The 25,486-nt window shown below is 39.3% G+C and overlaps 1 protein-coding gene across 2 annotated transcripts; it reads left to right on the forward strand.

The window, feature by feature from the left end:
* Positions 1-31: 31 nt before the first annotated feature.
* Positions 32-24,987, forward strand: CRYZ (crystallin zeta). 2 transcript variants are annotated; one of them, XM_060139743.1, is made up of 10 exons: positions 39-145; positions 4,864-4,913; positions 5,029-5,152; positions 6,794-6,946; positions 10,961-11,124; positions 15,436-15,487; positions 19,822-19,971; positions 23,101-23,202; positions 23,303-23,398; positions 23,859-24,987. In XM_060139743.1, the coding sequence occupies exons 3-10, from the start codon at positions 5,042-5,044 to the stop codon at positions 24,021-24,023; spliced, it is 993 nt and encodes a 330-aa protein (XP_059995726.1). In that variant the 5' UTR covers positions 39-145; positions 4,864-4,913; positions 5,029-5,041; the 3' UTR covers positions 24,024-24,987. The 2 variants fall into 2 exon arrangements, with proteins under 2 accessions (XP_059995727.1, XP_059995726.1); XM_060139744.1 differs by lacking the exon at positions 4,864-4,913 and having other exon boundaries at positions 32-145.
* Positions 24,988-25,486: the final 499 nt, after the last annotated feature.

The raw sequence follows: 25,486 nt of genomic DNA on the forward strand, positions 1-25,486 counted from the left end.
AAAGGCCCAAACTCCTTCCTCGGACCCGCCCCTGGGGGCGGGGCTAGGCGGAGCCTGAAAGCGCCACGGATGACGCGGCCCGTGCCTTTTTTCCGTGGAACCTGAGGGATCCCTCACAGATTTTGATTTCCCACTCTAGAACCGGGTAAGTGGTTTAAAAAGCCCCCTTAGTTCAGGCTGCGGACCTCCCCCGCGCTCGTCCCAAAGGAACCGAGCTGGATTTTGGCTGCGCTCCTGTCCTGCGTTCCGTCCTCCCCTAGCACCAGTGAATAAGGTGTTCATGGCCGAAGTTATTCCCCTCCAGGGGCTGCAAGTTGGTCATCCGTAAATCACCAGGGCAGTTTTACTTGCTGGTCCTGAGACCCCGGCTTTGCTTTCTGGCAGAGTGAGTGTTTCGGGTCCCACGGTGGGGCGCCCGTTGGTACTCCCCCCATCCCGTTCCCCCTGCCTATCCTCCTTCTAGATTTTCCCTCGGCCCGGCCTGGGATCTGGATTCCTGCGGCCGCGCGCGTTTGCTGTGACCCCCGCCACAGGCAGCCGGAGGAGCCAATTTCTTCTTTCAGGCTCCTGTTTCCCAGGGCTCTTTCTGTCCGGCCTTTCCTCCTGCTTTGCCATCAGAGTTGCCGTCTTACTTTTGGAGAGAAATGTGTAGATTTTTTTCATCCCCCGCCCCCCCCCCATGGCTCCCACCTAGAAGAATTTTCAAAAGAAAGAAAATTAACAAAACACCTTGTGAACACATCGTGGGATATTTACGCAGTCCCTAGAGTAAGCTTATCTCAGTGACCAAGAAAGGTGTGTTAATGATTGAACCACTGAAAGGCAAAGGTTTGGACTATTAGTCCACAACTAGTAGAAATGGCGGTGTGATTCCCACTGAAACCACTGGGATGCTCCATGAGTGTCTGGTCAGCAGTAGTAAAACGCACCGAGCTCCGCTCCATCCAGTCTTTTCCTCAGAATACCTGGAGGGGTTTAGAATAATTATCTATTCAACTCCTTCTCCACCCCTTCTTAACAGAAGTGGGTACTGAGATCCAGGCCAGTGAAGTAACCCGACAAGGTCACATGGCCAGGAAGAGACTTTTCTGTGGCTACTTTTAATTGTTAAAATTTTTTCTGGGTTAAGAATAATAAATAATATGCTGACATGAGTCATTCTTGATCAAAAGCAGCACATTTTGTAATGTTTGATTCTCTTTCCAAGTTTTTTTTCTTGCTAGAAATTCTTACTTAAGAATAATTTAAGAATTTTCTGTTTGCTTTTATGATATGCCTTTGCTTTGGCTTTGTGAATTGATCTGTTCATTTTGTGTGAAAATATATTTCCCACATTTTCCCTATCTCTTTAATTTTCATTTAAACCAAATAGATTCAAGTGTAGCTTGGAAAAGATCACTGTTTGAGGAAGAATTCTAAATTCTGTATTTCCTCCATTTGCAAAGTATGGTTGGCAGCCTTTCAGAGGTAAAAAGTAAAACCAACATTAAACCAAGGTGCTCTAGTTCTTTAAAGTTTATATTTGATAAATAGAAAAACCTATTTGAAGTATAGGCTTAATTAAAATACACAAGCAGTGTGACAAGCCTGCTGCTGACTGCAAATGATTTACTCTGAATAATAGAGCTTACAGCATGTCAGGCGTGCTCTGAAGCACTCACCATGTGCTGTTGCAGTTCATCTTCACAAGGATCCTATGCTAGGGAGTATTGGCCCCATTTTACAGATAGGGAAATTATTAGTTTTCCTAATAGAATCACATCCAGTGTATCTCTAGTAGAGCCCTTAACTTATGGGCATTTGAAAATTTTCAGACTCAGAGCAGATACCTTAATCATAAAATATGTAATGCTACCTGCAATCTCTAAGAAATTAAAGGTCCTATATGCCAACATTTCAAAGGGTGAGATGAAGAGGATTTTACAGTAAGGGGAAAAAAACACCTAACAATATTTAAGGTGTTGGGTTCCAGCTGTGCTTCCGTGTGACCCTGGTGAGTCCCTTAACCCCCTGAATGTTTTCTCATCCATAACATGGATGGTGATTTTATTTCCACTTCTGCACACAATTAAATGGTGGTTTTAATAGCTTGCTTTTCTACCTATTGTGAAAATTATATCAATGGGTGTGAAAGATATGCTTTTTAGAAGAAATCAGGTATCGCAAGGGTTTAAGAATTGTAATTACTATTAGTGTGTTGTGTTATTTTATTATTTTTTTAGCATAGTACCTATATTATGAAGCAGATGAGGATCCTGTGGGTAGTTGAGGGGGTTCAAAGCCCATGAGTGCAGATTGGAGCCTGATCAATCATGGTGGCAAAGGCTCAGTGGGGAGTAAGATCGCCAGAAACAAAGTAGAAGTCAGAGCTGTCAAGGTCATGCCCTGTTTCCTTACGAGCTCCATAGGATAAGGTGTAGTACTGGGCAAAGAAGGGGGGTCTTCTAAATCCAGGATTAAGGATGAATCTCCTCCTTCCTTTGTTCTTTTCTTCCAACTTAGCAAATGTCCAAAAATGAGGGGAAAAAATGTATGTGCTAGATATTTTTGACAGATCCTATTTCAGGGTAATTTTGCTTTTTTTATTGCTACAGCTTTTTGAGTGTACCAGTGATGTCTGTTGGTGTAAAGATAGATGTGAGAGCTTGAAAGAAATAAATAGGTAGGAAGTAGGTAGATATTGAAAGTGGAAAAAGAGCTACTCCTCTTAACGTGGTGTGTGTGTGCATTGGGGGAGATGAGGGCGGAGTGGGCAGGAGCTGGGGAGGAGTGGGGCTTGTTCTCTTTGCCCTCTGTGCTCTCTGAGTTTGGTACAGTGCCTTGCTTACAGTTAACGTTCAAAAAATACATGTTGAATGAATAACAACCAGTGTTTGGTATTAGTGTTTTGTTTAAATGATTCTCTGGACTGTGAACTCTTTGAGGCTAAGGACTTGATTTTACAAAAAAGTGCTGTAAATATTGTCACATTAAATCAAAGATGACTATAGAATTATAGAACCAAAGATATTTTAACGAATAAGAAATTGGAAAGGAGAAAATAGATGGGAAAGGAACTGTGATATCACTATGTATAGGAGTAAACATTTGTCAGGTTCTGTGGTTGATACTTGCCGTCTCTTGCATGGTAACCCTGAGTGGAACTCAAGTTTTCAGATGAAGAAGCTCAAAAAAAGTGACTGCCTTGCCCAAGACCACGCAGCTAGTACATGATAGATCTGGGATTCGTACTGAGAACTGTCAGATTCCACAGCCCACACTCTTTCCACAACACCATGCTGAAGACAAAAAGGAAAAAACAAAAGAACTATCTTCTTATTTTCAGAGTGGAAAAGTCTGATCTGTGGAACCTTTTCTTTTTCTGTTTTATTTTCTTTATGTATACATTTCACTTTCTTCTCTAAGAAATACTCAGCTTGAGCGAAGACCCAAATAGAAATGCGGTAGTGAGACTGCTGGGTAGGTATGGCGTGAGCTGCCTTTTCCTGGTCCTAGCTCCCTGCACAGGACTTCTCACCCTAGGACTGCTTGGTGCTCTACAGTGCAGTGAGGCTTATGCCTGCTTCTGCCCCCCCTTTTTTTATAAGAGGGCTGCCCTTCCGGGTATGTCATTGGTAAACAGCCTTTTAGCAATGGAGAGTTTACTTTCTCCTCTGTGCTAGGTACTATATTAAATCATTTTAAATAGAGGGTTTTTAAACGACACAACTTTTGATCAATTATATCAAGAACTTCCCATTAATACCATCAAAGTGCTTTGATTCCCTTCACACATGGAACGCTACTTTATAGTTAGCATGGGCTCCGTTCTGAGGAGTCCTGTGTTGGACTGCAGTACAGCAAAGATCTTTCATCTCAAGCCCTAGTTTCTGCAACTCTTTTTGATGTTTCAGTGGCTCGTGGTTGGTGAATATGATTATTCCAGAAGTTAGCAAAGATGTTCCCGGTGGTGGCAGAGTCTAACGATATTTGATATGGTTAATTTCAAGAAATTGTCATAGCACACAAATAAAATTATGGAGATCAGTCAAAGCCCTTTCATTGCATCTCTATAGGTATAAGATTTTCAAAGTTATCCAATTCTCCATATAAATATTCTTTACCTTTTCTAAACTTATTTTAACTCTTGAGTTTTCATTTCAATATTAACAGTGGTAGCGGAGAAAGGTTAACTATAAATTACCCTCATGATTAAAAAAGATTACATACAAAGCAGTGTTTTTAGTTTTTAATGTTTGTTCTTCTTTGTTAAGATGAATGAGCTTCATAAAACTAAGTGTTTCAACATTGATAAATCTCAAAAACTTAATGCTGAGAAGAAAAAGCAAGTTTCAGAATTCAGTACAATATGATCCAATCTAAATAAAGTTTGAAAACATGCAAAACAATAACAATAGCACATATTGTTTACCAATGCAAGTACACGTGGCAGTGGTATTACATCATGCCTGAGAAGGATGAGCACTGAGTTTATGGGAATAGTCATCTCTTAAAACTGTGGGACAGAAATGGGATTGGGGATGGGTACCGGAGGCTTTGGTTACATGTACATGTTTTAGGTTTTTACAATGTTAAGATTTGTTAAAGCTGGGTGGCAGGTAAATGTTTATTATATTCTTTATATTTCTTTCTATATTTGAAATATTACATAATCTAACAAAAGAAGATCTATTTATCTAATGTTAAGAAAACTTAAATTAGCTCCTAGAATTCCAAAATGTTGCAGCCCAAGCTTACACCAAAGGAAACCTAAGATACTGTATCATGTCTCACCTATCCAGATGTTTTTGTTTGTATGTTTGATTCCCTTGTTGAAGGCACTGAATCCCTACAGGAAGTAATATGAAGTACTTTGCTTTGCAGCTGAAGGATTTGTAAGATGAAAGGTCCTCAAACATGAAATGAGATCAGTGGTAAGCTCATGATTTAAACTGTTGTTTGAAAAATTGTTTGATCTTCTCCCTCCAGGGGAAAAAACATAGTGATAACCCAGATACAATATGACAATATGTTAATTTTTTTCCTTAGTATCTAGGTCACCATGGCGACTGGACAGAAGTTGATGAGAGCTATTAGAGTTTTTGAATTTGGTGGACCAGAAGTGCTGAAACTCCAGTCGAATGTTGCCGTACCAATTCCGAAAGACCATCAGGTGGAAATCATTACTTAAAAACAGGCAATAATTACACTGAGTGTGCATCTCTAGCACATCAAGCTAATGTTCGAAAGAAGCAAACTCACAATGCTTTATAAAGACATTGAATTAGGACAGAGTTTACACTGTTTGCCTCTATAAGCTCTGACAAGGCTAACATAATTCTAACTAGTGAAGTAAATGTATGGAAAGGAATAACATCTTGTAAGAAAAGTTTTAAAGTTGAGAATCATCTGTGTAATTGGATTTTTCTGAATGGAGTCATAAGTAGGTTTGAACAAGTTATTCTATTATAGACTTTCAGTCATGATCTTTGTTTTATGCATGGGGAAAATAATTTTCTTCTGCATACATGCTTTTTCGCATATAAGAAAATTTAAATGCAGAGTTTAATCATTTCCGGTGACTTCAACAATATACTTTTTCAATAAAAATTGTGTATTTTTATTATTGCACCTTCCATGGCTCTCAAGTCTAATTTCCTTAGCAAGCTTTATGAGAGTTTTTACAGTGTGGCCATAATTTGGCAAAGATTTATTTCTTATCATTCCTTCTCAACAGACTGCTGTAACAACACAAGCTTTATCTGGTTTCCCCGAGAGATCCTGTCATTCCTTCTGTCTTTGCACATACTATTCCTTTAACCTGCAATAGCCTTTTTCTCCCATTCTGAAAGAATTTCTACTCATTCTTTAAGACCTAGCTCAAATACACTTCCTTTGTAAGACCTTTCCTTACTTTTATAGCAGAAGTAATCATTCCGTATCAGTTAAGGGAAAATTAGCTTCTATTGTTGATGTAGCCTCAAAACGTCAAGGGTTCAAAAATAGAATATGATGTCTCATTCACTAAATTCCACAATTCTAAAATGTTGGTGGATAGAGTTCTCCTCCAAAGTGATTTAGGGACCTGGATTTCTTCCATCATATGGCTCTGCCACCTTCAACACCTTTCTTCTGAGTTTGCTATGAAAGGGTGGAGACACTATGTGAATTGCCTAGGAAGGTCTTTGTGCGCCAGGCCTGAAAGGAGCTCTCGTCACTCTTGTTCACATTCCATTTGGCTACTCGTAACTGTGAAGGAGCCAGGAAGGAATATTCTTCCTACCTGCCTAGGAGGAGGAGGAAATAGATTTGATGAGCACATAGTGGTCTCTGCCACACATCCGCTCATATTTCCACCACTGTTTTTCCCAAATGTTTATAATATAGCACATAAACCATTCTGTCTTATCTTTTTTTCTTTTTATTAGTGCACTCAGATTTTATTTTATTTTTTAAATTTTTATTGGAGTATAGTTGATTTACAATGTAGTGTTAGTTCCAGGTATACAGCAAAGAGAATCAGTTATACATATATATATGTATATATCCACTCTCTTTTTTCTTTATATTCTTTTCCCATATAGGCCGTTACAGAGTACTGAGTAGAGTTCCTTGTGCTAGACAGCAGGTTCTTATTAGTTATTTTATATATTATAGTGTGTGTATATGTTGGTTTGTAAAACTGTAACGTGAGCTCATTGAAGGCAGGGTTTTCCTCACCATTTTTATAGCTTCCATAATCACTACAGTCCTAGCATAATGCTGAATGAATGCCTAAATGCTCTGTTTGAACTAAAGTACATTGTTATTACAGGTTCTAATTAAAGTCCAAGCATGTGGTGTAAACCCGGTGGACACATATATTCGCTCTGGTACTTACAGTAGAAAACCACTTCTACCCTATACTCCTGGCTTAGATGTGGCTGGAATAATAGAAGCTGTCGGAGAGAGTGTATCTGCTTTCAAGGTATTACATTTTTAATTATTTCTATTTTAGCTTAATATGTATGTATTTTTTTTAACATTTTAACATAGCTGTAAAATATATCTGTGTTTAAGTCTTTAAAAGGCCCCATTACACAATTTCTGCCACTTGGGGGACTCCTCTAGTCAAAAAAGAAATTACCTTTTATCCAGAGACCTTGCTTGTCTGATTGTTGGGAATAAGTGCTGGGTCATTTCTGTGTTTTCATATCCCCGCAGAATTGAACTATGATCCTTTGATTTGACAGAAATACGTAAGGAAAGAAAAGAAGCAAGGAAATTATACTATTTCCTAACTCTTGGTAATACACAGCCAGCATAGTTTTTTATTTCTTCTATAAAATTAGTTTCACAGAATACAGGGAAGGCTAATTCTTTTGAATAATCAGTAAAAGATGAAAAAATGCAAGGTCAGCTCTACATTTTTAAAGCTGTGACTCAGACCAAGGTGACCGAGTCAATGAAAATGTTATGATCAGGGCTTTCATTATTTATGTGCCAAAAGACATAAAAAACATAGTATATTCATGTTCTTTCATCTTTCCTCATGATTCCTTGACCTGCTCAACTATGGCAGCACATTTACCAAAATTGAACTGAGACAGCGAAGATTAACGTGGCCCAGGCCCAGGAAGCCAGGCAAATTCCTACAGCTTTCCACTCCTCCGCCTGTGGCAGTCTGGCTTCTGCCCCCCACCGCTCCACTGAAACGATGCTTGCTCATGTCACTAATGGCCTCTATATTGCTGGAGCTAATGGGCCCTTTTATGTCATTATCTCTCTTGACTTCTGTGTGACACTTGACACTCTCAGCCACTTACTTTTCTTAAAAATCTTTTTCTTCAGCTCCTGTGACATCCTCTCTCTCCCTTCCTCTCTGGGCATCCTTTTTCAAGCTCCCTTTTCTCTGCATGCCCCTCACATCTTGGTGTGTTGCCCAGCGCTCGCCGTCCCTACTTAGACTCTGCTTTTTATATTTTCTCCCTCATGATGGTCTCATACACACCCTTGGTTTCCATTATCACATATGATATCCTTAGCTTAGAATCTTCTAATAAGCTCTGGACCCGTGCTGTCCAAATACAGTAGCCACTGGCCACACATGGCTATTTAAAATTCACATTCAATTAAAATTAAAAGTTCATTTACTCAAATGCTTAATAGACCCAGGTGTCTAGTGGCTACCCTATTGGGCAGTGCAGATGCAGAGCATTTACATCATCACAGAAGGTTGTGTTGCAGGGCACAGGACCCACATCGGCAACCTCCAGGAACCTTACTCATTGTGTCTAAAAGGGAGCTCATCTTTTCTCACAGCAGATCTGCTGCTGTCTCATGTGACTGTCTTGGTGACATCTGGGGTTTGAGGCTTACCTCTCCATTCACTCTCCCTCACTCAGCTCTCCCTTACTGGAACTGTTTCCTCTCTCCTCTTTTCCTTCCCACTGCCTGTAGTGTAGTTCCGGTTATCTTACATGGTTCTTTACCTGGATTTCTATAATAGGTACAACTTACCACCCTCCCTTCTTCCCCTTCCTTGCTCTATAAGGAGTAATTTTCTAAAATGTACTTATGATTATTATACATCTCTGTTTTAACTCTTGCATTAATTCTCTGTAGATTTCAAGGTACTGCTGGAACTGCTTATGTTATGAAAGAAGACTGTTTCGTGCTCTCTCCCCCACCTATCTTTTTCCATTCTTATCTCCCATTCCTTCTCACCCTGTAGTTTATTCTTTAGTAATAACTGTTTGTTCTTCCCTGCATATTCCATGCTCTTTCATCTCTGTGTCTTTGTTCATATTGGCTCTTCTGCGTGGCAGAACTAAACTGAAACTTATATACATGGGTTCAAGGGCTTTTACCCTCCAGCTTTCATTTCTTTTCATTTTATCTCCCGAAACTATTACATTCCACACATTAAACTACTTATTCGTTGGGAATGAATGCTGATGATATCTCAGCACCTATTCCTGCCACTGTTCCTTGATGTACTTTGTTTCCTTCATCCATAATGACTTTTCCCAGGTCTGGTTTTCAATTCAAGATCTTGTTCTGTCCTTCAAAGCCTACCTCAAATACTAGTTTCTCAGTGAAGCTGTTCTTGAGTCCTTCAACTTAGAAATAATTCCTTTCTTTTTCTTGTACCTATCTTTGATGGCCCATCGTATTTGCCTTGCTTTGTAATTATTTCTATCCTTTTTTTTCCTCTTCCTAGCATTTAAGAAGCTTGAGATTAGGGAGAGTGTCTTGCTATTAATATCCATCACAGAACTTGAAGTACTACTTTCCATAGTGGATTCTCAGAACAGGTTTGAATTATATTGAAATCAATGCAATGTGTTTTTAAGCTGTAAAAACAGAATTAATCTTAAATTAGTCATACTTGACCATTTGCAGGCAACACTGTTAAGCAGTGATGCTTGTCTTTGACTCCTAGATGCCTTTTGAACCTTTTTTATCTCTACTTCACCACATAGTGCTTTATTATAGGGCAAATTTAAGTATACTGAGAATTATTGCCTTACTGTTTTGCTTATTCCAAGGAGTATTTCCTTTTTTATTCTCTTTAAGAAATAGGAGTTAGCTTTTATTGTAATTCATAGCTGACATAGAATTCAGCTAATAAATGACTGAGCCAGGATTTGAATGTAGGTATGGCAGACTCTAATGTTCATATTCTCTCTACTACATTGAGATTGTTGAGGCTAGTTCTTTAATAGACCTGTGAAATAGATTATGAAAAACTGTATTCTCTTACTTTATCTTGGGTGTGTGTGTTGCAGGGGGGCAATAATGAGAAGAGGCAAAAAATGATAATGATTTTCATCATTGTACAGTGTACTCTTACATTACTGAAAGGAATGGAAGACCGTTCTTTCTCAAACTTGGCCACTAAGTTTGGTTTTAGGCTGACCTGCATAACAAGTAACATGAAAAATATTTTCTACAGGTGTTTTTTATTTTCCTGTATCTTTGTAAACTATTGTGTGTGTGTGTGTGTACACTCTCATATATATTTATTCTTGAATCTGTAATCCTACATAGGTGGCAACAACTCTGTTGCCTATTTCGTGCTCAATTAAAAAGAAATCTTATAAGATTTCCATGTATTATGGAGAAAAAAAAGAAATAGGAGTTAGGAGAGGTGCTTGTACTGGGCAGTCTAATTTCCCTAGTGTGCAGGTTACTCTGGGCAGGCCTGTAGTGCTTGTGTGGTGCCTTACCTTACCCTCAGTCATGCGTCTGCTTTCCAGTAGCAAGGACCCAGCAGACGTTTGTTTATTGAGAGTTTTTATGTTTCTAGTGCTGTGACAGGTGAAGACATCTGTCCTGGCTCATCTTTGCTGGTCAGATCCAGGCAGAGTTGCCTGCTTTTTGGTGTATGCATGAAAAATGAGGGAAATACAGAAACAAATCTATGGGAAAGATTTAGAACAGGTGTTTGGTGTGTGGAAGAAACCTTACATTTTATTTGTTTCTTCTCCCTTGGTATTTTGGACCAAAAAAAGAAAAAAAAAGTTTTATATTAACTGCCATTTACTAACTGCTTGATCTGAGCTAATTACTGAACTTGTATGTGCCTCAATTTCCTCATCTGTGTAGTGGGATTATCTAAAGGGAGATAATGAAAGTACTTTCCTCATAGGCTGTCATGAAGACCAAATTAGATAATACTCATTAGACACTTAATGCAGTGCCTAGCACAGCAAGCGCTCAATAAAGGTTAGTTATCATCATTATTATTAGACCATGCTGGACATTCTTTCTTTTATTTTTCCTATTTCCCTTGATTTTACTTCTTACTAGTTCCCATTAATAGAACATTTTAAAATGTTCGGTATTTGAAGTTATTTTTATGAGCCCTTAGGATGTAGAAAACAGTATATAAATACTCATTTATTTCTTGTTATAAAGGTTGCATTATAAAGGATCGTACCCATTTTGACATCATTTTTAATCTCTAAAGCATTTATTAATTTATTGCTTTCCCCAGAAAGGTGACAGGGTTTTCACTACAAGCACAATCTCTGGGGGCTACGCAGAATATGCTCTGGCAGCCGATCACACTGTTTACACACTACCAGAAAAACTGGACTTTAAACAAGGAGCTGCCATCGGGATCCCGTATTTTACTGCTTATCGAGCTCTGCTTCACAGGTAATAACACACTCTGTCAGCTTTATAATCAGCACTAGAGGAGGGCAACATTAACTGGAGGAGGATAATATATAATTTATGCTTCCTACCACCCATCCACCGTCGGTCATTTTTGGTTCCCATTTGGTTCCCATTAAGATTTATGGAGTAGAAACTGCTAATTTGGGAGACTATTCTAATCACTGAAGAAAAAAAAGAAGAGCAAAACACTGTCTTTGTCTTCGACATGCTCACAGTCTAGTAAGGGAGGGAGTAAGGGAGTAAGAGTAATAATATTGATGTATAATGTGGAAAGGACAGTGGTAGAGATGTGCATAGGTATCTATGGGATCACAAGGGATGTGCCTGTGGTGATGAGCTAGGGCTTCGTGGCAAGATGTAAGACTTGGATTATTTTAAAGCCATGGTTCAAAAATCTTGTTATCCAGCTCCAGAAACTAATTGCTGCAACTTAAAAGGGCTCTACCCTAGACCCACTGGTCAGTTTCCATGGATGATACCTGAGAATCTATATTGTAATTAAATTCTCTAGATATTTGAAAAGGATCAGAGGGACTTATCCTGGGGAAGGGTAGCTGGGAGTGGGGAGGGCATCCTAGACAATGGGAATAGTTGATATGGGGGGCAAACATCATGGTATCTGGGGAGAAAGAGCTATAGCAGTTTGCTTTTGTTAGATAGAAGATTTCAAGGCAAAGAGTGCTGAAGAATAAGGTTGGAACATAGTAATCTCTCAATAAATGTTAGCTGCCATTATCAAATAGGCGGGATTCAGATAATAAAAAGCTAGATTATAGCGCTCACACATTGTTCCGTAAGGGATTGGGGGGGTCATACAGTGTTTTTTTCAGGAGAGTGATATTGTCATATTTGTGTTTCAATCAGATCACCTATTTGCTATGCGAAGGATGGATTTGATGACGGGAATGGAGAAAGAGATGGGAGGGTCTTATAGAAGTACCCTCTAGGAACAATACTTAAGGGCTAGAGCAAGGGTCATGGTAGAGATGGAGAGGAAAGGACAACTGTTTAGGGGGTAAAATCAGAAATATTTGGTGACTGCATGTGGAGAATGAGGGAGAGAAAGAGCTTAAGAATACTTACAGCTTTAAACTTGGGTAATGTTTACTTTGACAAAGAGAAGGAGGAAAAAGTTTCAAAGGGAAACTGAGTTCAGTTTTGAATGTGAAACTAAGACAGACATCGTCATGGAGAAGTCCAGCAGTCTGTCAGATGAAAGAGTCTTGAAGCTTGGAGGTATAAATTTGGGGCTGTCAGCTGACAAAATGAAAGTCATTGAAATCCCTCAGGGAGTGAGAAGAACAGTGGAGTGAGACTAGAACCTTAGTGAGCATTAACATTGAAGAGTGTGGTCAAACGTAGGGAACAGAGTCCTAAGGGAACCAAAGGGAGTGTGTCCCAAGGGCAAGAGAGTCCAGAGTCACCATGTCTGTTAAACATCTGTTAAGCTCGTAGGTGTTGAAGACAGGAATACCTAGGTTATAGTATTGTCTCCACCTACTACTGGTCAAGTTGCTTTCCTGTCTCAACTGTAGTTTACTGACTTGAAAAACATGGATGATAATAATACCTCATGGGGTGTGCTGAGAATTAAATGAGGTAATCAGTGCATGTAAAGCTCTTAGTATGTGAGTAGTACAGTCAGTGTGGGTAGTGTTAGGGGTAGTAGTTGATGTTGCTAACAAGGAGGTAAGCTAGTTGTCAAATGCAGCAGTGAGGGCTATTTGGGAAAAAATACCAGCCGGGCTTAGCAATTAGGAGGTCATCGGTTGCTTTTGTCAGTTCATTTTCAGTAGAGTGGTGGACAGAAGCTTGACTGAGTGGGTTGAGGAAGGAAAAAAAAAATCGATTCTTGAATGGAGACTACCCTTAAAAAGTGGGGGAGATAGGCAGGAAGGGGTAGAAGAGTACTTGAGGAGAGTGTGGGAACAAAAGGTTTTTTTTAAGGATGGACAGGACTTGGACATGTTTGTAGCTGAGAAAGGATCTGTCAGAGAGGGAGAGATGGAAGGCTTGGAAGAGAGGGCAGAGTGGCAGATGGAACAAGATCCTGAGCAGGGCAAGGAGACGACTTAGGACAGAGATAGAGATTGGCTTCAGTCGAAAGGAGAACTCATCTGTAAAGCCTGGAGGAGGTAGTGTAATTATGGAAAGTTGGTGGGCAGGGAGGTGAGACGTTGAAGGAGGAAGACAGAGAGAAGTTGGGGCAATGTACCATGGGGTCCACGCTGACTAGGGAGGGAAGTGAGGCCAGGAGCAGCAAGAGGGCAGAAAAGGAGCAATTGAGAGACAGCGATCTGTGAAGCTGAAGAAGAAGTTTTGAGAGAGTATGGGATAGGAGGAGTATAGGACAGAATCAGGATAGGAGGTTAATATTGCTTGTTAGTGTCTCATATTCCTCAGGTAGAATGGTTAGGGGTGGCTACCAGGTGTAGGGAGAGAGTGATAAAAGCAGAGGAGAATTCAGGAATTGTGATTTGCGGGTTTCCTCCCGCGAATGTTGAAATCTCCCAGATTGGGGCTGGATTGGGGGTGGAGGAGGAAGCCTATGTGCCAGGTCCTAGTCTTCAGTAACTGCGATGGGGTGCTACAGCAGCACAGAAGGCCAGGCCACATGCTCCAGGCCTGCCGTGGGCCCCAGGGACAGAGGACTGTTAGTTCGGGTTCTCCAGAGAAGCAGAACCAACAGAATGTATATATTGATAGATTGATTTGTGGAGGCTTGGTGAGTCTAAAATCTGATGGGGAGGCTGGCAAGCTCTAGAGCCCGATGAGAGTAGCAGTTCAAATCCAAAGGCAGTCTGCTGACAGAATCCCTTCTTGCTCTGGGAGAAGTCTGTCTTTGTTCTATTAAGGCCTTCAACTGAATGGGCGAAGCCCATCCACATTATGGAAGATAATCTGCTTTATTCAAAGACTACTGACTTAAATGTTAATCTCATCCAAAAAAGCCCCTTCACAGAAACATCCAGAATGTTTGACTCATATCTGGCACCATGGCCCAGCCAAACTGACACATAAAATTAACCATCACAGTGACCCTACACAAGGACAGAAGGATCGTAGCCATGGGGATCCAGGAGAGGGTTAGCCAGCTTTTTCTCCACCCACTGCAGGCCCAGAGGTTTAGGAGAATGTGCTTAGTATGTGAGGAGTTGTTTATAAGATTTAAAAAACAATCATTGGGAAGTATTTCATGACCCATGGCCTAACATTAGTAATCCTATTCCCTTACATTTGTATTTTACTTTTTTAAATGTTTTGGTAATACCTATCTCAGTTTATCATTGCAAACCCTCAGTTTAACTCACTGCCCTCAACCCCTCATCTCCAAGCAAGCATGTTGGAGAAACTTCATTTACTGACTCACAATTGTCATTTGTCAGCTGTTGGCATGGGGGCTTGAGCAGGACTCCAGGTTACTGTGTTCTCACTGCCAGATTGAACATAATGTCTGTTCAGGGTGGCCACGCCCTATTGTCCTGGTGAGTAAAGGATCCTTGCTGGGCGTCAGATCTGGATCACACATTGGTTGCTGGCTTGCGACATCAGCACTTGTCCATCTGAAATGATAAGGCATCCCTCTTTGTCTTGCTGCACGTTCCATGTTCCATGTTTTCAGTGTAATAGAAAAACAGTGGTATGAACCAGAAGTAAAAAGAATATGTCATTTCACCAGAGGGTCTGGACATTTTAGGGGCTGACAGGGGAACCTGTGTGACAGGATTTATTGTGTTTTATACTCTCTTACCATCGCTGACTCAGCATTGCTTCCCGAAGCGAGGGCTTAAAGGCTGTGCAGCCAGATGTTCAGAGGCATGGAGAAGGAAGGCAGTAGCTGCTATGTTTACTTGGGTATTACTCTGTGTTTACCGTGGAATAAAGACTGAACTGTAACGACCCTGTTTTGCGACACTTTCTGTGGGAATGAATGGCGGACTCCAGTTCCTCTAGGTGAAGCAATTTCACTTAACACACCAACAAGGCCTCTGAGAAGGTAGCCCAATAACGTGATCCCGGCATCCCAGCAGTGCCTGGCACGAGATAGACTTCCAATAAACATTTGTTGAATGAATAAGTGAATTGAAGGTTTACTTTTATCTGTGGCTCTGAAGAACCATTGTTTGATCCTGTGGAGCTTGGAGAATATCTTGGATTATATATCACGATGAGTTTCCTCTTTGGGTAAGTGTTAGTTGAACTGAGGGTAGAGTTCTCTTAAGAACTATGACAAGCATTGAGCTTAATTAGCTCCAGAGTAAGGTGATGAAGCTATGCTTTCTTTTTCAGTGCCTGTGTGAAAGCTGGAGAAAGTGTTCTGGTTCATGGGGCTAGTGGAGGGGTAAGTATCTATTCTTTAAGTTTATTTTTAAAAGAGCTTACGTTTGTGCGTTTCACGTTGTATTTCTTTAAGTTGTTTTTAAAAGCCAAATTTGTAAATATAGTCAAGGGTGCTTTTTTTCTTTTTGTAGCGAGGCTTCTTTAAATTCCGTCTTCTGAAGGTGATTCCCTGTCATTAGTTTAGCATTTCTTGGTTAATAAATTCAGTAGATTACCAGGTCAAAAACGTATGCATTAGGTTTTCCACCTGTGTTGGGTATGGACCAAGATAAACTGGCTTTGTTTTTCTCTTCAAGTAGTGAATGTTACAAGAATATTTATTTAGAATTTTAAACAGTTCTTTAAGGTTAATGTAAATTCCACATTCCCTTAGATAAGGAAACTAAGGCTCATTAAAGCTTTACCGCTGTTGCCCCAGACAGCACTGCAAAGCCACACTGCGAGTCTTTGTCCTTTCTAGCTCCCTTCCTCCTGGCCTGCTGCGCTTTGATGACATTCGTGGGGTACATAGTATACAGCTGTGTCCCTCACACCACAACCCATGGCTTAAAATGCTAATGGGGCTGCGGGGGAGGGGGACTCAGAACTTATAAAATCAGCCCTGCAGTGAAATCACGCAATGCAAGGCTGTCAGAAACCTCTTCAAGAAACTGGCTGTCAATCTAAGCTCCGAGGAGCTTAGAGGAAAAGTTAGAGCTCTGAGGTTGGAATTTAACAAGAAATCCACATGACCTCTATCCTGCACGTAAAGGCTTTAGAAATTTTGGAGACAGGATTTCGCATTTTTAAAATACAGGGCCTGGGGCTGGATGGTTCACCTTGAGGAAGCTGCTTAACCCTTTCAGGGCACTGTGTATTCCAGAGAGTAGATGGAAAGAAGTAACCTATTAATGCCACATTGTTCCCAGAATAACGAGAGGCATCCTGAAAATGTGAATTTACCTCTAAACGTGGCCAGATAATACAAACAGAGAATTCAGACCTCTGCATTATCTGTTACTTAATGTGAACGTATCACCAGGTTTCACACCCAGCTTCCTGTGTACCTTCAATAGATTAATTCTGAAGGATTTCACAGATCAGACTATTTACTAAAAAACACCAAGATTGTCTTTCTGGGGCTTGAGAAAATATGACAGATATACCTTGTCAAAAAACGCCCATTGTTTAGCTTCAGCGAAGAGGCTATTTGGGGGTTAAATTAAATTTAACCCTAAATAACTAAAGGATCTGTCAAACATTCATGTATTTAAATTGCTTTGGCTTTCAGAGAGCTAACCTTGTGCTCTGTATCAAAGGGAGAGATTTCAGTAGGAAGGGGAGAGAAGAGTTTAAAGAAAATCTCTTTTTATTCCCTTTACTCTCTTGTAAAAAGCCAGGTTGCTTCACCATGATTTTTTTTTAAAAGGCAGAATCCTCACTGTTCCCTGTGCTGGCTGAGTTTGTTAAATCCTTGGCTGGCGGGGATAGGCTGGCGACCTGGTGTGTGAAGCACTTCTGATCCTCCCTGCCCTATCAGAGGGAAACAGTGCTGGGTTTTGTCTTGCTTCTGTTTGTACTTTCTGTCCTCATTTAAATCAAATTCCTTTGGGATTATGTTGTGTATTTAAAATGGTGTAGAATGTATGAACACAGCTATTATTCCGATGTGTTGGTGGGGAGTGCCCTATTTTAGTGTCAGCAAAATAAATAGAAGAAAAAATAGTTGACACATCATGACATATAATCTGTTGAAGGAATATTTTTAGTGTAATTGTTGACAAGAATAGAATAAACAGCACCTTTAAAATAGCTACTGAGTGCCCCTTTGAAGTAGTTAGAGCATAAGGAGGTATATTTACATTAACTCTTAGGTTGAAATGTGGTTTTATTAGAAGCCCCCTGTTTTTTTAATTGAAAATTAAAGTAGCAAAAATCAGTCATGCTAACCACATAGTGTATTGTTATTTCATGGAACTGAATGTCTGTTGCACTCAGTAGACAGTGAGTTCCCAGTGTTTGTTTTGGTGAAATCAAACAGATCCTCACCATAACCCAAGTGGGTTCAGGCTCATCACTCCCATATGCCATACAATCTTTAAGGTCTGTTTCAGGCCTGGGAGTCTGTGATTCTGTTACAATTTTAATTAGTTTCTATCGTCATTTTTCACCTTAATTCTTTTCTATCATGCCCAATCTATAATCATTTTACCTTCCTTTAAACCAGTGGTTATCAATAAGGGGTGATTTTCTATCATCTCTTCTCCCCCTTGGGGACATTTGGCAGTGTCTGGGGACATTTTTGGTTGTTACAACTGGGTAAAGGGGTCTGGCATCCAGTGGATAGAAGCTAGGCATGCTGCTAAACATCCTTCACTGCACAGCATAGTCCCCACTGCAAAGAGATACCCGGCCCAATAGAGCCAAGTTTGAGAAAGCTTGCTCTAAATGTATGGGACCCTTATCTGTGCCATTCATTTGGCATGTGATCAAACGTATTTCCTAGTATTGCAATTTAAATAATTGCTTTTATCTGTATTCCTAAAATAATTTTATTTCTCCTTTATACTAAGCACATTTATCTAGTGCTCTAGTGATTTCATCAAGTCCCGTGGCTTTAAACTGATGAATCTCAAATTTACGTTTCCAATTCTGAATTCTTGTTAGCCCATACCCATATTCAGCTGATGACTTTACATCTTCAGTTAGGTGAGCAATATACAGCTCAGCATGTTCAAAGTGAATTCTTGATGCTCTCACTAACTTGATCCTCTCTAATCTTCCTTATCCCAGTCAATCTACCCAGTTAATCTGGCCAAAGACCTGGGAGACATCCTTAATTTTTCTCTTTTCCTCACCTTCCACCTTCAATCTATAAGGAAGGCCTGGTCTTCCTACCCCCATTTCCCCCTACCTTCCTTTTGCCTCTCATATAATTGGAATTTCTTTTAAAAGCCTAATTTGGATCATATCCCTCTCCTGCTTAAACTCTCCAGTAGTTCTGCATGGCTCTTAAATGTAATCCAAAGCCTTTACCTCCAAGGCCCTGTGTGCCTTGGCCTCTCTGTGCCCCTCTGGCCTCATCTTCTGCTGTCCCACATGTCCCGCCCTCAAGCCACATTGACCCTCTTTCATTTTTTTTTTTTTAATAAATTTATTTATTTATTTATTATTTTTGGCTGCATTAGGTCTTTGCCACCGCATGTGGGCTTTCCCTAGTTGCAGCGATCGGGGGCCACTCCTCATTGTGGCACGCGGGCCTCTCACCACGTCAGCCTCTCCCATTGCAGATCACAGGCTCCAGGCATGCGGGCCTCAGTAGCTGTGGCCAGTGGGCTCCAGAGCGCAGGCTCAGCAGTTGTGGCACACGAGTCTAGCTGCTCTGGGGCATGTGGGATCTTCCCCGGCGAGGGATCAAACCTGTGTCCCCTGCATTGGCAGGCGGATTCCCAACCACTGAGCCACCAGGGAAGTCCCACATTGACCCTCTTTCTGACCTTTGAAGGCCCCAAGCTCATTCCTGGTTCAACCATGGCCATTCTGCCTACAACATCTCCAGCAGGCTTCCCTGACCGTCACGTTCTTATCCCTCACTTCATTCAGGTCTCACCTCTTCAGAGCAGCCTTTCCTGATGACCTAACTGGCCCCTTTCCCTATCTCTTTATAACCCAATAGGCTGTTTTATTTTTTTCAAGTACTTTTCATTTTCTGAATTTACTTTATTCATTTATTTTTTCATGTGTTTATTATCTTCCCCCTACCTTAGAACATAAATTTCTTGCATGAAGAATCATGTCTTGCACATAATAAATAATAAACATTCATCATATTAGTGAATAAGTTAATTTGGTCATGTATGTACCTGTCTCCTCCACTTAAGTGGTAGAGGCCTTACCTTTTTTATGTAATATTTTATATGTACAATTAAAGTATGAAGTCAGTGAGCACATTTTCATCATCTTTAAACCCTGTATCTTTTGCACAAAGCAGATGCTAAATGAACATTTTGTGCAGTGGTTACAGACTCAAGCTCTGCAATCTGATTTGGTCCAGCTCCTGTTTCCATATATATAAGCTTCAATTTTCTCATCTGTGGACCAGGGACAATAACAATATCTACTTCATAGGCTTCTTGTGAGGATGAAATGAAGCAATATATAGAAAGTATTGAGTGTAATACCTGGCATATTATAGCTCAGTAATAGTTAGCTGTTGTTCTTATTTCTTTGTTTAGGCTCTTAAACTTCTTAACAATAGCTAGAACCTAGAAGAACCTAAAGTTCATTATATGTATTTAATAAATGTTTGCAGGGATGCAAAGAATCTAAAATGTTGGGCCATATTTTGTTTTTCAGGTTGGAATAGCAGCATGCCAAATTGCTAGAGCTTATGGCTTAAAGGTTTTGGGCACAGCTGGTACTGAGGAAGGACAAAAGATTGTTTTGCAAAATGGAGCCCACGAAGTGTTTAATCACAAAGAAGCTAATTACATTGATAAAATTAAGGTAAAATTGTTCTATAATTTTATAAAAGTAAAATTTTGTTTCATGGGAGACATTTTTTTTGTAAGTTCTTTTATCAACTACTCTCTTAAAGTTATTTGTTTTGCTTATGTGTGTTTTAAAGATTTAATTAGTTTAACAGAGATGTCTAGTTTTCAAACCTTCACTATCATTTCTGTCTTGTTTATTTTTACTAAGTAAAATATAGCCTCTCTAGAGGCTTATAGCTATAAAAACTGGTACTCTTTAATGCAAATCACATTTTAAGTAAAGCCACAGCTTTGTATTTGCAGCTGTGAGGTAGGTTTTTTTTTTTAATATATATTGTGAATATTGTGAAATGATCACCATAACAAGTCTAGTTAACATCTGTCCCCATACACAGCTATAAAATTTTTTTTTCTTGTGATGAGAAGTTTTAAGATCTACTCTCTTAGCAACTTTCAAATACATAATACAGTGTTATTAACTGTAGGCACCGTGCTATGCATTACACCCCCATGACTTACTTATTTTACAACTGGAAGTTTGTACCTTCTGATCCCACCTTTACCCCTGTCACCCATCCCCCACCTCCACCCCATCTCTGGCCACAAAAAGGTAGTCTTAATATAATTTCTATTGGTGTATATTTTCCATAGAAGAGAAGTTATCCACTGATTAAAAACTGGATCTGTTTAGCCTAGGGAGTAAAGTTTATTTGTTTACTGGATACTTTGGAGGAGTGAGCACTACCTCATCCAAAGCACAAGATAGAATTTAGTTATTATTGCATCCATTCCATTGCTGCAACAGAATTCAAACAGATTCTGAAGTTCTCCATTTGTGCTATAGTAGCAGTTTACTAAACACCTATTACTTTGCTAATCCCCAAACTACTTGCTCATGTTGAGAAAGAATTGGTATATTCCAGGTACTGATTACTGTGTAAACAAGGTCATTACAAACTGAGGAAAAATATGACCGAGAGTTTATTACCACTAAATCATCTTGCCAAAAAACTGAGTAAAGGCACTCCTTTGTTATATGTTGAGGGAACCTAAAATTGATTGAGTGTGCCTTATGATACCAGTATCAGAGATGAAAAATTGTCAGTTATTTTAAGAATATGTTTTTGTTTTACAGTCTAATTCCGTCTCTTCTACTGGTTCCTTCTGCTTAAGTCTCTCTCATTCTCCAAAAACATTCTCTTAACTTTTTATCTCCCCCTCCCCCTCCTTTACCACCACACTTCTTGAAAAAGTCAGGGGTACTTACTGCTCTTACTTCCTTACCTCCCACTGCAGTTTTGCTTCCACCCCAGCTACTTACAGGGCTTGTCAGGGGTGCTGGTAAGCGCCTAGTTACCAGGCAGCTGCTCTTGGCTCAGTCCTCATCCTTTCTGACCCTGACCACACCTCCTAGAAGCTGGCTCTCTTCTTACTTCTCCGACTTCATTTTCAGTCTCCCTTCTCTTCATTTTACTTAAATGTTGGTATTCCTTAGGTCTTCCCCCTTGCTCTCTAATCTTCTCTGGTGCTGCACCTCCATCCTGATTCATCTCATACATACCCTTATACTGCTGGTTTCCAACACTACCTCTGGCCTGTTTCATTCCTTCACGCCATCAGCCTACTAGATATTGACACTCATCTGGTCCCTCAGGACAGAAACCCACATTTCATTTCCTGTCCCTGCTACCCATTCTCCCTCCTACCCATCAAATTGGTCACCTCATCTATCAGTGTCTTCTCTGACATGCCTTTCATATACGTCTCTGTTTCTCTTTTCCAGTCATCGTTGTGACTTAGTTTAGTCCTCATCTTCTTCAGCCTTGACTATTATTCCCAGCTGAGCTAATCTCCCCTCTGTCTTCTCTACTGTCTCCAGCATTATTTGGTTCTCTGTTTAAAAAAAGGAAGAAAGAAAGAAAAAAGTCTTCAGAAATAACTGAAATGAGAGCTCCATGAGAATAGGAATTTTTGTCTTTCTTGTTCCCTGCTGTACCTCCAGTGCCTAAAACAGTGTCTGGCACAAGAATTAATTAATGAACACCTGCCCCCCAAAAGTCCAAATCTTTTAACGTGCATTTGGTGTGTTTTCACAGTCTGAACCAATTTGCAATTTCTTGTCTCCCACCTCTTCCCCCACCCCCATCTCTTTCCCAGATACGTACTTCAGCTCTGCTGGGCCACTTTCCAGTTCCAACCTGTACTCTTAGTCCCTACATCTTTGCTTTTCTGTTTCTTTTGTCCAGACCGACTGCCTCATGTCTAACTTCCTCTTGCGCCCTCTTCCTTCTGTTTTACTTAAGGAACTCCTACTCATCCCTCAGGGCCCAGGTCATCATCTCTGTGGAATTTTCTCTGACCTTTACAGGTGATCAGAGTTGTAACTTTTATTCCCTCCATAACCTGTGGTTTATTTCTGCTAATATAGTACTTAGCCCATCACATCACAGCGAAGTGTTTTCCATCTTCCTCACTTTGTTTTGAGCTCTTTATGTCCATCTTGGCATTTCTAGTACCTCTCACAGTGCCTGACACAGGTATTCATTTTTTTGTTAAAATAAATGAATATAAGGTAGATATGTATAGCTTATTTAAGATCCAGTTTTAGATGCTGGGAACCGACCTCTGAGAGCCCAAAGGAAAAGAAATAGTCTGCCAAGCTGATTGTAGACCACTTAGAACAAAACTGAATGCACACACACACAAAATCCTGCAACAGCAAACAGCCAGTGATTTTTTTCTTTTGTTTTCTGTTTTTTAATAAAAATGGGAAACCCAATGTCCAGTTTTGGATTTTTCATTTGTTCCTTCTTTCTCTATTGAAGTACATTTTGAAGATAGAAAATTTTAAGCTAAGGAAAAAATACTTTATAGTCAAGTTGAGTCTAAGCACCTGAAAATTTTGGACAAATTTTATTTCATTATAGCAATTTATTTAATACAGACCTTTATCATTTTAGATGTTGTAGCTAGTACCTTGGAATTACAGCATCACTATATAATTACATTATCTTAAAATTTGCATTATTAATCTTTAAAATATAGCATCTTATGTCATTTGAAACACAGTTCTGTAATATATGGGACTATGATATATAGATTATTTTTCCTAATCTACTCTGCATTCTTTTATATTATATAGAAATCTGTTGGTGAAAAAGGAGTTGATGTCATTATTGAAATGCTAGCTAATGTAAATCTTAGCAACGATTTGAATCTTTTGTCACATGGAGGACGAGTAATAGTAAGTATTTCATTTTTTTTTTACCACTTTGTAGTTTTATCGTAATTTAACTCTATTTTGCAGTCATCTTTAACTATAGACATGCTGTTTTTCATACTAGGTTGTTGGCAGCAGGGGTCCTATTGAAATAAACCCACGGGACACCATGGCAAAGGAATCTAGCATAATAGGAGTTGCTCTCTATTCATCCACCAAGGTAGGAAAAGAAGTGACTCTGATTTTGGTACCTTAAACATTGATATAATTTGTCTAGTCAGGCAGACTGAAAATTTAAGTAGATGTTAAAGTTAGTTATCTAAGTGGGTTAAGGATTAATCCCTAGAAGATAACATCCCTAGAAGATAATCCCTAGAAGATAGGGTGACAGTATAATTTTATTTTCCAAGCCAAGGCACTTATGAAAGAGAAAGGAGATACTATTCGCAATTACTAATTACTTCAGGACGATAGGTATTTTGTAAACTGAGACCGTCACAGACAAATTGCGCTAATGGTTAACCTATAGACAACTACTTTTTTTGTAGTTCTGGACAAGTTGACAAAAGCTACGTATTTGTGAGAAATTCTTAATGTTCTCTTAGATTCTGAAAAATTTTAATGCTTCTGAAAATTAAGTCATGTGTTCCTCTACTGAAAAAACTTTTTCTTTTCCTCAGGAGGAATTTCAGCAGTTTGCAGCAGCCCTTCAAGCTGGAATGGAAATTGGTTGGTTGAGACCAGTAATAGGTCCCCAGTATCCATTGGAGAAGGTGGCCCAGGCTCATGAAGATATCATTCATAGCAGTGGGGCTACTGGAAAAATGATTCTTCTCTTAAAATGATTAATCCTTCTACAGATTTCCTGCGTAATTAAAGGTTTCTTACCTCAGTTTTACGTACACTACATTTGCTTTAATTAGCATTCATTTGATTCAGTGAGTTTCTTATATTAAAAAAAAAATTTATCTTTAGCAATCATAGACATTGGAGTGCAATTTATTTTATAGCTGGCAATATTCTTTATGCCTTCTGCCTCTCATCAAGGATTCATCATAGTAGGAAATAGAATATTAGTGGTCACTTGGCATTGGAGGGCATTACAGAAATTCCTAACTGATACTTGATCATTGATTCCATACCTTTGACTAAAACATGCTAATTCCAAGTAAGACTGCTTGATTTCCAAGCCTACTTCTTTATAAGAACCTTATAGGGACTTACCTGGTGGTCCAGTGGTTGAGACTTCGCCTACCAGTGCCGGTGGTGTGGGTTTGTTCCCTGGTTGGGAAGCTAGGATCCCACATGCCTTGGGGCCAAAAAAACCCAAAACATAAAACAGAAACAATATTGTAAAAAATTCAATAAAAACTTTAAAAATGGTCCACATCCAAAAATCTTAAAAAAAAAAGAACCTTATAAAGGTTCTTTAGTCTCTGATTAGCCCAGAACTATATTGGACTCTGAAGATTTTCTGGACTAAACAAGACACCTTTTCCAAACTAATCTCATCTAGATCTACAAGTCTCTCAGAAGGGCAAGATAAATGATGTCCAGAGAAATTTGTTAGTTTTCCAATATATTCCCCAATATATTATGACATTCACTAGGTTAATGATTGATTACCAATGATCCATATTCTGTGAGGACAGGAGCCTTATCTTTGATATAATATGATACTAGGTGCATAGTTTCCAAATAGATGCTTATTGATTGATTCAACTTCAAAGTAGATTTAGAGTTACCTGTTTATGTGGTGGGGATCATATATTTTTATTTAAATTAATAAATGAATTTACACATTAAGAATGATCTGCTTTTGTTATTATGACATGGTAACTACAATAAATTCTAGAGGAAATTAAAAACTGTTTTTCTAGTTTGTCTTACATATAGTACTTGCCTTACATCACTTTTACATCACTGTTACTTCCTAACAGTGTTCTACGTTGGAAGTTTTATCTACACTAAATTAAGGAATGATTACCTAGAAATCTTGCCATCAATATTACGTCCCAGGAAATGAGGTTTGATTGTTATTTTTGTTCTTGTTTTTCTTCATGTGATCACAGCCTCCTATCTGTTAGTATATCATATGGTTGATTCTCTTGACCTGATTTGTTCTGTTGAATGACAATTTCTTGTTTGAATGTGGAATCCTGCTTTCACAGTGAACAGAAAGCACTACTAACTTCTATAATTGAGGGCTGTCGTTGGCTTCTGGCTCTACGTGCCATGGCTGAAGTGTTTTTACTGTTAGCATTTTCCAAGTATATTTATTATTTCTTTTACAGGTTAGAGTCTTGTA

Source organism: Lagenorhynchus albirostris, chromosome 2, assembly GCF_949774975.1.
Source record: "Lagenorhynchus albirostris chromosome 2, mLagAlb1.1, whole genome shotgun sequence".
Lineage (NCBI taxonomy): Eukaryota > Metazoa > Chordata > Mammalia > Artiodactyla > Delphinidae > Lagenorhynchus > Lagenorhynchus albirostris.

Excerpts from the sequence above, each read along its gene's own strand:
- CRYZ (XM_060139744.1), top strand. The coding sequence starts at position 5,042 with ATGGCGACTGGACAGAAGTTGATGAGAGCTATTAGAGTTTTTGAATTT. Across the intron at positions 5,153-6,793 it reads CAATTCCGAAAGACCATCAG|GTTCTAATTAAAGTCCAAGC; the intron begins GTGGAAATCATT and ends TTGTTATTACAG. Across the intron at positions 6,947-10,960 it reads AGAGTGTATCTGCTTTCAAG|AAAGGTGACAGGGTTTTCAC; the intron begins GTATTACATTTT and ends TGCTTTCCCCAG.